The sequence below is a fragment of the Pecten maximus genome, chromosome 8, assembly GCF_902652985.1.
Source record: "Pecten maximus chromosome 8, xPecMax1.1, whole genome shotgun sequence".
NCBI classification, from domain to species: domain Eukaryota; kingdom Metazoa; phylum Mollusca; class Bivalvia; order Pectinida; family Pectinidae; genus Pecten; species Pecten maximus.
In genome coordinates this window covers 22,257,986-22,273,719 of record NC_047022.1, presented here as the reverse complement: position 1 = coordinate 22,273,719, position 15,734 = coordinate 22,257,986, and the positions used below count along the sequence as shown (strand labels likewise).

General features: G+C 33.8%; 1 protein-coding gene and 1 long non-coding RNA gene across 3 annotated transcripts in view; both read left to right on the top strand.

Moving 5' to 3' along the window:
- LOC117332789 (serine/threonine-protein kinase unc-51-like) overlaps window positions 1-11,710 on the top strand; it is a 43,827-nt gene extending 32,117 nt beyond the window's left edge. For both annotated transcript variants that reach the window (XM_033891821.1, XM_033891820.1), the window contains exons 21-27: window positions 3,853-3,978; window positions 4,330-4,379; window positions 4,534-4,652; window positions 5,050-5,201; window positions 5,641-5,685; window positions 5,900-5,990; window positions 6,470-11,710. In XM_033891821.1, coding sequence (XP_033747712.1) covers window positions 3,853-3,978; window positions 4,330-4,379; window positions 4,534-4,652; window positions 5,050-5,201; window positions 5,641-5,685; window positions 5,900-5,990; window positions 6,470-6,552 — 666 coding nt within the window. In that variant the 3' untranslated portion in view covers window positions 6,553-11,710. The remainder of the gene's footprint in view (window positions 1-3,852; window positions 3,979-4,329; window positions 4,380-4,533; window positions 4,653-5,049; window positions 5,202-5,640; window positions 5,686-5,899; window positions 5,991-6,469) is intronic.
- Window positions 11,711-11,867: 157 nt separating this feature from the next.
- On the top strand, window positions 11,868-13,703 carry LOC117332788. Its single transcript, XR_004533787.1, has 2 exons — window positions 11,868-12,920; window positions 13,060-13,703. It is a non-coding gene; the product is annotated as an uncharacterized LOC117332788 (long non-coding RNA).
- The last annotated feature ends 2,031 nt before the right edge of the window (window positions 13,704-15,734 follow it).

The following is a 15,734-nucleotide window of genomic DNA, read 5'->3' as shown; positions in this document are numbered from 1 at the left end:
ACACAGGTAACCATGTCAATGGAATTAGACTTATGGATGTGAGTATAGTTATTACTGTAATACACAGGTAACAAAGTCAATGGAATTAGACTGTTATGGATGTGAGTATAGTTATTACTGTAATACACAGGTAACAAAGTCAATGGAATTAGACTTATGGATGTGAGTATAGTTATTACTGTAATACACAGGTAACAAAGTCAATGGAATTAGACTTATGGATGTGAGTATAGTTATTACTGTAATACACAGGTAACAATATCAATGGAATTAGACTCGTATGGATGTGAGTATAGTTATTACTGTAATACACAGGTAACAAAGTCAATGGAATTAGAATAGTTATTACTGTAATACACAGGTAACAATATCAATGGAATTAGACTCGTATGGATGTGAGTATAGTTATTACTGTAATACACAGGTAACAATGTCAATGGAATTAGACTTATGGATGTGAGTATAGTTATTACTGTAATACACAGGTAACCATGTCAATGGAATTAGACTTATGGATGTGAGTATAGTTATTACTGTAATACACAGGTAACAAAGTCAATGGAATTAGACTGTTATGGATGTGAGTATAGTTATTACTGTAATACACAGGTAACAAAGTCAATGGAATTAGACTTATGGATGTGAGTATAGTTATTACTGTAATACACAGGTAACAAAGTCAATGGAATTAGACTTATGGATGTGAGTATAGTTATTACTGTAATACACAGGTAACAAAGTCAATGGAATTAGACTGTTATGGATGTGAGTATAGTTATTACTGTAATACACAAGTAACAATATCAATGGAATTAGACTTATGGATGTGAGTATAGTTATTACTGTAATACACAGGTAACAAAGTCAATGGAATTAGACTCGTATGGATGTGAGTATAGTTATTACTGTAATACACAGGTAACAAAGTCAATGGAATTAGACTTATGGATGTGAGTATAGTTATTACTGTAATACACAGGTAACAAAGTAAATGGAATTAGACTTATGGATGTGAGTATAGTTATTACTGTAATACACAGGTAACAAAGTCAATGGAATTAGACTGTTATGGATGTGAGTATAGTTATTACTGTAATACACAAGTAACAATATCAATGGAATTAGACTTATGGATGTGAGTATAGTTATTACTGTAATACACAGGTAACAAAGTCAATGGAATTAGACTCGTATGGATGTGAGTATAGTTATTACTGTAATACACAGGTAACAAAGTCAATGGAATTAGACTTATGGATGTGAGTATAGTTATTACTGTAATACACAGGTAACAAAGTAAATGGAATTAGACTTATGGATGTGAGTATAGTTATTACTGTAATACACAGGTAACAAAGTCAATGGAATTAGACTGTTATGGATGTGAGTATAGTTATTACTGTAATACACAAGTAACAATATCAATGGAATTAGACTTATGGATGTGAGTATAGTTATTACTGTAATACACAGGTAACAAAGTCAATGGAATTAGACTGTTATGGATGTGAGTATAGTTATTACTGTAATACACAGGTAACAAAGTCAATGGAATTAGACTTATGGATGTGAGTATAGTTATTACTGTAATACACAGGTAACAAAGTCAATGGAATTAGACTTATGGATGTGAGTATAGTTATTACTGTAATACACAGGTAACAAAGTCAATGGAATTAGACTTATGGATGTGAGTATAGTTATTACTGTAATACACAGGTAACAATGTCAATGGAATTAGACTTATGGATGTGAGTATAGTTATTACTGTAATACACAGGTAACAAAGTCAATGGAATTAGACTTATGGATGTGAGTATAGTTATTACTGTAATACACAGGTAACAAAGTCAATGGAATTAGACTTATGGATGTGAGTATAGTTATTACTGTAATACACAGGTAACAAAGTCAATGGAATTAGACTTATGGATGTGAGTATAGTTATTACTGTAATACACAGGTAACAATGTCAATGGAATTAGACTTATGGATGTGAGTATAGTTATTACTGTAATACACAGGTAACAAAGTAAATGGAATTAGACTTATGGATGTGAGTATAGTTATTACTGTAATACACAGGTAACAAAGTCAATGGAATTAGACTCTTATGGATGTGAGTATAGTTATTACTGTAATACACAGGTAACAAAGTCAATGGAATTATACTCTTATGGATGTGAGTATAGTTATTACTGTAATACACAGGTAACAAAGTCAATGGAATTACACTCTTATGGATGTGAGTATAGTTATTACTGTAATACACAGGTAACAAAGTCAATGGAATTACACTCTTATGGATGTGAGTATAGTTATTACTGTAATACACAGGTAACAAAGTCAATGGAATTAGACTTATGGATGTGAGTATAGTTATTACTGTAATACACAGGTAACAAAGTCAATGGAATTAGACTTATGGATGTGAGTATAGTTATTACTGTAATACACAGGTAACAAAGTCAATGGAATTAGACTTATGGATGTGAGTATAGTTATTACTGTAATACACAGGTAACAAAGTCAATGGAATTAGACTTATGGATGTGAGTATAGTTATTACTGTAATACACAGGTAACAAAGTCAATGGAATTAGACTTATGGATGTGAGTATAGTTATTACTGTAATACACAGGTAACAAAGTCAATGGAATTAGACTTATGGATGTGAGTATAGTTATTACTGTAATACACAGGTAACAAAGTCAATGGAATTAGACTTATGGATGTGAGTATAGTTATTACTGTAATACACAGGTAACAAAGTCAATGGAATTAGACTTATGGATGTGAGTATAGTTATTACTGTAATACACAGGTAACAAAGTCAATGGAATTAGACTGTTATGGATGTGAGTATAGTTATTACTGTAATACACAGGTAACAAAGTCAATGGAATTAGACTTATGGATGTGAGTATAGTTATTACTGTAATACACAGGTAACAAAGTCAATGGAATTAGACTTATGGATGTGAGTATAGTTATTACTGTAATACACAGGTAACAAAGTCAATGGAATTAGACTTATGGATGTGAGTATAGTTATTACTGTAATACACAGGTAACAAAGTCAATGGAATTAGACTTATGGATGTGAGTATAGTTATTACTGTAATACACAGGTAACAAAGTCAATGGAATTAGACTTATGGATGTGAGTATAGTTATTACTGTAATACACAGGTAACAAAGTCAATGGAATTAGACTTATGGATGTGAGTATAGTTATTACTGTAATACACAGGTAACAAAGTCAATGGAATTAGACTTATGGATGTGAGTATAGTTATTACTGTAATACACAGGTAACAAAGTCAATGGAATTAGACTTATGGATGTGAGTATAGTTATTACTGTAATACACAGGTAACAAAGTCAATGGAATTAGACTGTTATGGATGTGAGTATAGTTATTACTGTAATACACAGGTAACAAAGTCAATGGAATTAGACTTATGGATGTGAGTATAGTTATTACTGTAATACACAGGTAACAAAGTCAATGGAATTAGACTCGCATGGATGTGAGTATAGTTATTACTGTAATACACAGGTAACAATGTCAATGGAATTCCTTTGCTTTTATCAGCTTTGGTTATTTGAAATAATTGGGACTTTAGTCTTGAAACCTCTTTAATCTTCTTGAATCATCTGAAGGATTTGAATTATCATGATTATTAATAACAGGTGTGTAAATTCAGCATGGATTCAAACAATTTTACCAACTTGAAAGTAAATAATTCTTTGTGTAAATTATGATAACTCTGTTTTGATTTACCTGCTAAAACATTTTCTAGGATAGCTACAGGAATTAAAATTTTTTGATAATTATCATTATGCAGGACAATCACAACGAGACAATGGCTAAGCTTAGCTTCGTCCTGGACCTGGTAGACTGTATCATAGAGCTGGCACAGACTAGGGGTGCTCCTCTCCAGGGCTTCACAGAATCTGTCAATCTCAAGCAGGTAGAACCAATGCCAAAATGCTAAAATTGAACTTTACTTTTTTATGTGTCGGTTTTAGAAAAATGTGATATTTTGTTGAAGATTTGAAATATAATCAGATTACCGTGAACCAAATACAGTTTGGTGAAAGTTTTCAATATTAATATTGAATTAGATATAATGGAAATATCTCCTACATAATTATATGTCTATGTTCAATTATATTTATATGTCTATGTTCAATTATGGCAAAAGAGAAACCTCCTGGTATTTTCTGGTATTTCAAGAATCCGACACTTTCACCAATTCAAATGGAGTAGGTTTTTTTCTGTTTAAACATTCAATAAACATAAGACTTTACTATTTCTGTAGGGAGAAGCACTGCCTTCAGAACAATTACCCAAGTTTACAGAAACACAAAGGTAACTACATACTTCACAATATTTCATTGTAATTTGGATGCACTTTCTAACAATACAATACTTTATTGCAATATTTTAAATAAAAGTATAATACCTATACTGACTGTTATGCTTGCTAAATTAGATGTGTTAGACTGATTGTCTCTTCCTTCAGACGACTGGAACAGTTGGTGCTGTACGTACGGTCGTTACATCTCCTCTCGTCATCCCTCCAGTTAGCACGTAAAGAAATCAAGGAGGAGAGACTACAGATTTCCACGTCGCTCAGAAATGGTAATACAACTGGGTCACTCGAAGTTGGATGTATTAAGGAAAATATTAATTTCAATGATAATAGAGGCTACAAAGCAGCTTAGAGGAAAAAATAACGTAAATGTACATATTTCAGCAGTAGTTTTAAAAAGTTAAAAATTAATTTTCATGCAGAGTAAATTGACATTAATTATGATAACATAGTCAAAGTTTAGTTACATGGTTTTATTAATATATGATTCTTGGACTTGTATAATTCTTGGACTATTGATGTTGTAACTCATCAATGCAGTAATGTGTAACATATTTGATAATACACTAAAAATTTATAGCATCTATCAATAGGTCGAAGATTAAATTTATCTTCATTTTTTCTTTCATACTTATAATTTGAAGTTTTATGCAATTAAATTGACAGTGTTGCGACAGATGAATGAATCCTACCATCGGTGTGTGAACATGTGTAAACAGATCCAGCACAGACTAGGTACAGGGATCCAGAATACCTTAACGCCTCAGCTAGCTGTGGCCACTGCTGATAAACTTATCTACAACTATGCTATTGAAATGGTGAGATATACATCAATGTCTCTGTGATATCAATTCTATTTCAGTTTCCTTAGAGGTTCCCTACCGGTGAAAACCATGGAGACTACAAGTTTTCCCTCAGTCCGTCTTGTATGTATATACGTAACGCCAAAGTTTGACAGAAGTGACTTCATTCCTTCAGGGATTTTGATCAAACTTCACACAATGATAAAGGACCATAATATCTCGTATAAGTTCAAGTTTCGGGGGTTTTGGGCCAAGGTCAAGGTCACCGTTACTAATCAGGGGCCGGTTGGGAACATGTATTGATTTATGCTTGTTTCCAGATACAAATGTCATATATATATATAGGACACAAAATAACTCAACAAACAAGACCTAATTAACAGTTGTTGATATGAATCGATGTCTCAAAGATTTCTATGTTTAATTTGATTTAACTCTCATTTATTTACTACAGTGTCAGAATGCTGCATTAGATGAGCTGTTTGGAAATCCACATGAGGTATGTGCAGACATAGGCGGCCATCCTTGTATTTCAAGGAGTAATACTGAAATATTTTATACTGGTTATGTAAAAGTCACGTGACAAAGCCTTTGATTTGTGTATCATTCAGTATAGATAGAATTAAAAGTACCTTTAAGAAGGTTACTTTATAATAAGTTGACAAAACATATTTTTTTGACTTTGAATATTAAAACTGATATTTCTGTTACAGTGCTTTAGGCGGTACCAGACGGCACACCTACTCCTTCACAGTCTGTCACAGCAAGCTCACAACACGCGCGACAAACAGCTCCTTAACAAATGTAAGTATGCATCATTGTAGCAGGTTTTCCTACATTTGATATGAACAATTCTAAATCACAGTTTGTACTAACAAGGATCAACATTTTCTCATGTGATTCCTTATAGCAAGGGAAGCATCTAGTCAAATTGGTAATATCTATTGTAGTAGTATATGTTAAAATTACATTTTGCCTAGTTTTGTTTTATATGCGAGTATAAATCCTATCAAACACAAGTGTTTAAATACTAGTTTACATTTCTTGTAAAAAATATGTATTTCAAGAGAAGAAAAATCTCAAAGAACAAAGTGAACATCCTGCCAGGTTAATTTGGTTCATCTACGAGGTTTCAAAATCTGTATTTGTCATCAAGTTACATGACTATTCTTCATCACAATGTGCTTTATATAAAAGTCTTAGAATAGAGAATATTGTGATTAAGATTAGAAATAAAAACTGTCTTGTGTTAAAGCTATAAATTACAATTTAATCTTTTTCAGACAAAGAGGCAGTTGAAAGGAGACTAGCTAATGTGCACACAGCGCCCCAAGCTTACATCCCACCCTTCGAGGCTGTCAGCTGATGAATGGTGTCTAAAAGTATCCCAACTGTCCCTGTGTTGTCCATAGTTGACTGACATGGATAGGTTCAGTGAAAGTTTGTGTAGAGTTCTGTGTTCAGTTTGTTTTCAGTTTTATTTATATTTATTTGAATTATTAAGATATATCTGGTTTGTCAGATATAGAACTGATGAAGATGGTTGTGGAATGAAGTTCCAGAATTCCCATAAATATCACAAGATCTAGTTCATGGAAAATTATCAGATAACATGGACAGAGGAATGCACAGTGATAACTGGGAAAATCTGATACAGAATAAATATTTGGTTTAGAGAAAGGACGACGTCTATGCACTCATACTTGGAACAAGATATGGCTCTTAATATCTACATTCTTCCTGCTTTACAAATCTCAGGGAAGAAGTGGATGCAAACTTGTAACCACAAATATATATATATATACATATTTCTTTTTTTTTTTTTTTTTTTTTACAAAAAGTGCTAAAAATGCAAAACAAACTTGGATTTTAGTGTGGACAGAGTCATCTTAAACAAAATGACATCTAGAAATACTCTCATCCATCTACAACTGAAACTTCAAAAAATTACCAAAGACTTACATTGACTGAATTTAAACTGAGATGAATATTTAAAAAAATCATTATTTATTATTTACTGGTTTAATTATTGGGTTACCTTTTCATGGAAGAAATTTCAAAACTTCCTCATTTTCAGTGTATATTGTGTGAAGTTGGACATTTCAGCTATTTTAATCACCGTAATGATTTTGCAAGAGCAGTACAAACATTTCTTCTGTATTTTCATTGCAATGTTTACTGTATGAGAAGTGCCAAGGTGTTTGATATAGTTTACTACCACACAAGACATGAAAGCTAGCATTTTGGATATGTAGCCCGTATTATTGATTTGGAGCCCTGATAGCATTAGATTATTTCTCACAATAAAACAGAATTGTAAGTGTAAATATCTGTAAATAATATTGTTCTATTATTTATTAGATAATAAATTGTTGTAGATGTAGCTCATAATGATGGAACAAGCTATCATCATTTTATCTCTGTCTCGATTCATATCCATCTCGATTCATATCCATCAACAGTATTTTAAATTGATGGAACATTTTGTGATAAACACATGTAACACTACATATTGGAAAAGGAGGTAACCAGCATGTGATATCAGATAATGTGTAGCGTGGCTTTTACCATATGTAAATAATCTGTGTATAATATTCTTATTTTTGTTATTTTATTCATCTTCAAATGTTTTATTATTTTTTCTCTATTATTAGCTATTCCAGTTGAAATTCCAGGTATAGAATATGTTTTTACCTCAGAATTTCATCTTTTATCATACAAATAGTCTGCACAATCTTTGTATGTGTTGACAAATACAAATTTTATGTGAAGGAAGAATTATGAATCTCTAGAATGGTATTGTGTTTCTTAGTTTTTCTTGCAATGTGAAAGAACTTGTATCAGGTTTAATTATGGGTTATATTTTGAATGTCAAGAAATATGATTGTTTTTGACAATGATATTAAGATTTCTACGTACGGTATACACCATGGAGAGATTTGTGTGCCCTGTCCATTTGGTATTTGTCGTATCAGTAGTGTGTAATGTTTTTCAGGTTGTGTTACGTGGTAAAGGAATGTGTTCATAAAAAAACCTGCACACTATATTTTTGACCCTCCGACCCCCGCAGAACAACATTAGACTAGGCTATAAAATGTTGAACATGAGTTATATGCTTTCAAGAGGAGGCTGCCCAAGCTAGTCAGGGTATGACAGGGTGCAGACTAGTAAATTTACTAAAACCCATCCCGAGTTATTAGTGTGTATGTAATGCATACCGTAGTCTTTCAGTTTGATTTTGGTATGTGATGTACGGTACCGTAATACTTGTCTTCTGTATTTTCTTGTGTTGTTTAATTATATGATGTTGTTTTGGCTTTTGTTTGATCTGTTCTAGGAAAAAGACCTGCTTTCATGCTGCACATGAGCTTGTTCTTTTAACTTATTGCAATATATATTCAAATTATTGTGTAAAAGTGAAATTGTCTTGCCGGATGAAAATGCATTTCATATCATACATTTTAGTTAGATTGTTTGTGCTTCTGTATTTTATTGTATATTGGCCATATATGTATTGACATCTTTTTTTAAGTTTGTAATTTATTGTGAGATTTATGAGATCATGCTTATAGTAATATATACTGATAAGAAGACAGATTTTTTTTTATTAGTGAAGCCTTACTTCCAAGTTATTGTCAACAATGTGACCTAAAGACTGAATCATAACTTGCTTTCTTGATTTTTCAGAGTTTTAATGAACATCTCAGTCAATTGTGACCTCATTATAATACAGTCTTAACATCACCCAGAGGAATTACAAAAAGTCTCCAAACAATTTTGTTTAAGTTGAGCTTGATATTAGGGAAATGAAAATACAGAGAAAAGGGCTTTTTGACTAGTTTCAGTCATTAAGTAAATTTAGAAAGTCTCAAAGCAACAACTTCAAGACTTTGTATGCTTTCTAATACATGTATTACCTGGTATTCCCTGAGAAAATCTGGACTCTCATTAGTAAAATGCTACAAAAACTGAGACTAATTAATCAATGTAATCGTCTATGACAAAGCATGAATACAGATACACATCAATACACAACGTCCCATAAGGTAGAGAATTGTAGCAATCCAGACGAATCTGCCGTGGATACAGGTGTGTACAAGAGGTCTCACCAAAAATCCAGGTAATATATTATTTGTATTCTTTGCGTAAAAACGGTGAGCCCAACACAGGGATTTTTTTCAATAGTCCGATTTATTGGAGAGCATTGTTTACAGATTTTTGCTATAGGGTAGCCGTCATCAGAACCATCAAGACAGCTACCCTATAGCAAAAACATGTAAACAAATAAATCGGACCATTGAATGAATCTCCGTGTAAGGGCTCAACGATTTTATGCAAAGAATACAGATAATTAAGAATTTGGTTGTATTGCTTTCGGATATGCTGCATTATACAATATACAACAGGAAAGAGTATTATAATATAGTTCTTAAAAAGAACATTAAATTAGAATTCCTAGATCCCATAAGGATTGTTAAGAAAGTGCTAAACAGTTTAAAAGTGATATTAAGTAGATATAGATTTTGAAACAAAATTGAAGTATTTATAGTTAGGATAGATTCTCACTTAAACATATGGAAGATATACCCATATGTCTATTATGGATTTGATTGGAGCTGCTTCCTTTAATTGAGATATTATATTCCATAAGCTTCAGTGAGATTTACTCCATTATTCTAGATACATCAGTATAAATAGGTTTATCTAAAATATATAAATACATTGTATATTAGATTTGTATCCATCAGCATATACAAGAGTGCAATTGAACTCCATTGAAGAGTACAATATTTTCCCCTTCCCCTTTCATTTTCTGGTAGAAGCTCTGTTTATATTAATGAAACATACCATAAGTTTCCATCTTCTTAAGATGTTGAAAGTTAGTTAAGTTTTATTATTATACAGAACAAATTTATGTAAATTTCAATATTTTTCCGAGTTTCTTTCTGCTTTCGTCCCTGTTATCTCTTTCTTCACCTAATCACCGTAGTTTAGTTAATATGATGACTTTCTGTGACATTGCCACTCCTTTATTACTTATTTACCGTATTTATCCAGGAATAAACCCATGCTTGGTAATAAGTCCACCGATATGTAGTTTTAAGCACACCCACTGAATTTGACTCAGAAGTTGTGTTGGTCCCCAGGGCTTATTGCAGAATAAATACTGTACATGTATTTCGATGTTTAGAACAGATAGTTCTCGCCTGTACATAAACTTATTTATCATGTTACAAAGCCAGTATGGCTGGTACAATTGTGACTTTTAACAAGTGGTTATTTTTGTGATTAGAATATGTTGTTATTGAGTAGAAGTATGGCATTGAACCCATTTTGACTTTCAAGAATTAACATGCATATCTGAATTGATAATAAAGTCAGGATATGAAATACTGTACTTAGTGTACAAAATATTCTTTAAAGTGGGTTCAGTGTTCATTTTAATACACATTTCATGTGGCTTTGTCGTAGTAATTATGTTGTATTTATGATAAAGAGGCAAGCAATATAGTCTGGGTAGAGAGAGCCTCGGCATTTATGTTGTTGTTGGGAGAGAGGTTTTTTGTAAATCGTTATGGAGCAAGTGAAGAAAATGTGATAAAAAACCTCCAGAAAATGGTGTGAATGAAGAATGCCAAAGTTGATTTTTCTGATAATTTTTATTAGCATTTTTCTATTCCAAACTATGGCACACTAAAATTATGAATTGAGAGGGACGTTTTTTGTATTTACATCTTTTTTTCACATTAATATAGTGGAAAAAATCACTTTTAGCAGAAGTTATTATCTCAATTTTGTAGAAAGATAATAATACTATTTCAATCATGAGATTTTGGGCAATATTTCTGAGGATGATAATGGTACGTTAGCGCCAAGAGGACTTAGTTGATAGAAAAAGATGTGTATGTAGATCAGATGGCTTGTAACAGAGCCATATCGTAAAGGTACCTGGTAATTTTCATATTTTCTGATTTAAACATTAATTTGTCTATTTTTTCCACAATTAACACCCTCCTTCAAAAATGTAGAGAAATGTCTTAACATAAACACAGTGCTTAGCGATTGTCATGAATTCAATGCCTGTTTGAGTTGTCATTCTCAATTAACTCTTCCTATTTCTGATAGTACTATGGCTAGTACATAATATGATCTATGATTATCCCATACATGTATATATAAATGACTTAACTTTGAGAGTGCTCCCATACCCATAAACTTTTAACTTCCAATTCTATAGTCAACATGTATGAAAACCATCATGACAGTGCTGTAGGCCAGTATCGAGTCCAAATTTATTATGACCAACTGCAGGTAAATCATTATTTCATAATATTAGAACCATTACTTCATATTGATATTCCATTGGCCATTTGTACATCAAATACAAATTTACTGGGCATTTTTTCCCTCTTTTATTAGCTCACCATCATCAGATGGTGGACTATTCAAATCGCCTTGCGTCCGTGGTCCGTCCGTCCGTACAACATTGCCGACAGGCAGCCATCTTGGATTTTGACAATTGAAGTATGTTATCGCTATTTCTCAGAAAGTACTGAAAGGATCTTTCTGAAATTGCATATGTAGGTTCCCCTTGGTCCCTTTTTATGCATATTGCATTTTGGGACCAATCTGAAAACAACATGGCCGACAGGCAGCCATCTTTGATTTTGACAATTGAAGTTTGTTATCACTATTTTACAGAAGGTACTGAAGGGATCTTGCTAAAATTTCATATGTAGGTTCCCCTTGGTCCCTCGTATTGCATTTTGGGACCAATCTAAAAACAACATGGCCGACAGACAGCCATTATTCCCTAAATCTCAAATTTCATATATAAGTTCCCCATGTTTGAAAAGTACTGGATGGATGTTTCTGAATTTACACAGATTAGTAAGGGGAAGGGAAAAATAGAGAGAAGATCAATCTGACATGGAACCTATAAAGGTTATTCAATGGTGGGCGCCACGATCCCTCTGGGATTTCTAGTTCAGGTTAGGGGTTTGTTAAGGAGTTGAATGTCTAAGAAATTATTAAGTTATGCCGTATATTTTACCAAGTGAAAATTATTATGACCATCTGCAGATAAATCATTGTATCATAATTATATTAGAACCATAACTTCATATCAATATTTCATTGGCCTTTTTTTACATTAAAAAGAAATACTGGGCATTTTTTTTAACTCATTCGGGTTTAGGGGTTTGTTGGTCCAGGAGTTAAATTGCTAAGAAATTATTGAATTATTCCATATATTTTAACACATGTCTATAATATGCTAGAACATTCATCAATTCATTTGGAGAACAAAGTCATCAGGCTCTTAATATGATTGTGTACTAATAATTAAATAAAGATATTATCTGGTCAATACCATATACCGGGTATGTACAAATCATCAGTTTTGATTGAATTTTTGCAGTGTTCTTTACTAGTTTAGTTTCACAATCATAATTAGATTGAATTTTAAGAAAATGATTTGTGTGACTATGAGATTAAATTTGTATTGATACTGCCTACTTGAACTAATCTAGCCATGTGCTCTGTCCTATACATATACCCATGTGTTTCAGTAGTAAGTTCACAGTAATCACATCATTGTTGTGACACAAGAATAACTCGTTCATTGATCTCCTGAACCAGTATTGATGAGTGGTAGACAAGTTCATCATAACTTTGGTACCATGGTAACAACTTGTTCACTGACCTGAACAAGTATTGATGAGTGGTAAACAGGTTCATCATAACTTTGGTACCATGGTAACAACTCGTTCACTGACCTGAACAAGTATTGATGAGTGGTAAACAGGTTCATCATAACTTTGGTACCATGGTAACAACACGTTCACTGACCTGAACAAGTAGTGGTAGACAGGTTCATCATAATCTTGGTACCATGGTAACAACTCGTTCACTTATCTCATGAACCAGTAGAGATGGATGGTAGACAGGTTCATCATAACTTTGGTACCATTGTAACAACTCGTTCACTGACCTATTGATGAGTGGTTAACAGGTTCATCATAGCCTTGGTACCATGGTAACAACTCGTTCACAGATCTGAACCAGGAACCAGTAGTGATTGATGGTAGACAGGTTCATCACTACTCTTGGTACCATGGTAGCAACTGGTTCATTATCATCAATGGTACCATACCAACAAGTCAATTACCGATCTCCTAATCCAGTAAAGTTAAGGGTAGATTCTACCCCCATGTCAACAGCAAGTAAAATTGTAGTTAATTGTTGTTGACTTAACTTTAAGGATATTCAAATGAAATTTTATGTGAGAATATGTTATACACGTGAATTAAATCATATATAATTTGAAATGATATGTAAATGGCGTACTTAGTTATATTGAGTACAGTGATAATATATAGGTAAAAAGAACACTTTTGTATTAAGGTCTGTCAATACATAGCATGTATGTATACTGGCAGTTTTGTTTACTGATTATATTAATCTTAGACTGTAATACGAACCCTCATCAGTCAATAAATGGATGTGTCAAATGTTTCTCTGCCTTATGTACTAATTTCAGTTCATCATACAATGTCTTTCATGATCAGCTCTTCTGCCCAAAGGGCAAGTGAACTTCCAGCTGTGGTGAGGTATCTGTTGCCATCTGACCAGTTGCAACTATTTCCGTAAAAAAAAACTTCTCAATAACCAAGAGGCTGAGGGGTCATGCTATCGGATGAGTAGTATGCTGGAATGAAGGGCTACCAAGTTTACCAACATTATCAGGGGTCAAATGTGTTAACAATCATACATGTTAAACAACTTCTAATTAAAGAAGAGCCACTGGGTCATGATATATCAGTAGCATGCTGGGACGAAGAACTACCAAGTTCATTGAAATGAACAACCTTGACCTACTTTCAAGATCAAGTGTGCTAATATCTCAAATGACTTGTTTATGGATATCAATATGAATATTTGACATGTACCAGTAAGTTATTATAGTAACTGAAGAGAAGTGATACTTGTTAGCTCACCTGGTCCGAAGGACCAAGGTGAGCTTATGCCATACCGTGGCGTCCGTCCGTCCGTCAACAATTGACTTCTTCTTCATAACCGCTGATCAGAATTTGATCAAATTTGGTCAGAAGCATCCCTATGGGAAGGGGACTCAAAATTGTACAAATGATGGGGCTGGCCCCTCAGGGGCCTGAGGGGCGGGGCCAAAAGGGGTCAATTTTGCTATATTGATATAAACGACTTCTTCTCTGAGACCGAGCAATGGATATCGCTCATATTTGCCTGGTAGCATCACTATTGGGTGAGGATTCAAAATTGTACAAATGATGGGGCTGGCCCCCAGGGGCCTGAGGGGCGGGGCCAAATGTGGTCAATTTAGCTATATTGATATAAACGACTTCTTCTCTGAAACCAAGCAATGGATATCACTCATATTTGCCTGGTAGCATCACTATGGGTGAGGATTCAAAATTGTACAAATGATGGGGCTGTTCCCCCAGGGGCCTGAGGGGCTGTGCCAAATGTGGTCAATTGGGCTTTATTGTTATAAACGACTTCTTCTCTGAAACTAAGCAATGGATATCGCTCATATTTGCCTGGTAGTATCCCTATGGGGTGGGGATTCAAAATTGTACAAATGGTGGGGCTAAACCCCAAGAGGCCTGAGAGGTGGGGTTAAAATTGGTCAATTTGTTTAAACAACTTCTTCTCTGAAACTAAGCAATGGATATTACTCACATTTGTATGGTAGCATGGTTATGGGGTGGGGATTCAAAATTGTACAAATGTTGGGGTTGACCCAGGCCGCCAGGGGGCTGAGGGGTGGGGCCAAAAGGGGCCAATTCGGCTAAATTGATTTAAACAAATTATTCTCTGAAACTTAGCAATGGTTTTACTGGTAGCATCCTATAGGGGTAGGGATTCAAGATTGTATAAAGGAAGGAGCTGACCCCCCCCCCCCCCCCCCCCCTAAGGGCAGAGGGCAGGGTCAAAAGGGGTCAATTAGTCTAAACAAGTCTAAGCAATGGATATCACTCACATTTGTGTGGTAGCATCCCTATGGAGTCATCAATTTCATTTCATGGATTAATGCACTTTTTGGCGTTTTTAGGATAAAATAAAACCAATGTACATGTACCCATATAAAATGCTTATGATATATATTGACTTAGCAATACCAGCGACAAATATACTGAAGCAACATTCTTGTTTCATATTTCATGAAACCAGGTGAGCGATACAGGCCCTCTGGGCCTCTTGTTATAAATTTGGTGTGGAAGTAGTCTTCACACGACAAGCTGCAGAACAGATCAGTGATTCAGGCCCATTGGACCTCTTGCCATATATAGGCTCTACTCGCATTACTTGTGTTGTTTTCTCCACTGGATCTCAATTACTGCTGCATTTCTGAAGAAATTCTGCTAAGATAATGAAACCTCAGGTGAAGACCCGAGGCTGAGGTGTCTGTTTGATCCCAGTAGTTAGGAGTTCTCAGAAGCTGCAGACCAATCTGTGATGCTATAGTTGTGTCCTTGCACAAAAATTACATTTTACTCAAATTGCATT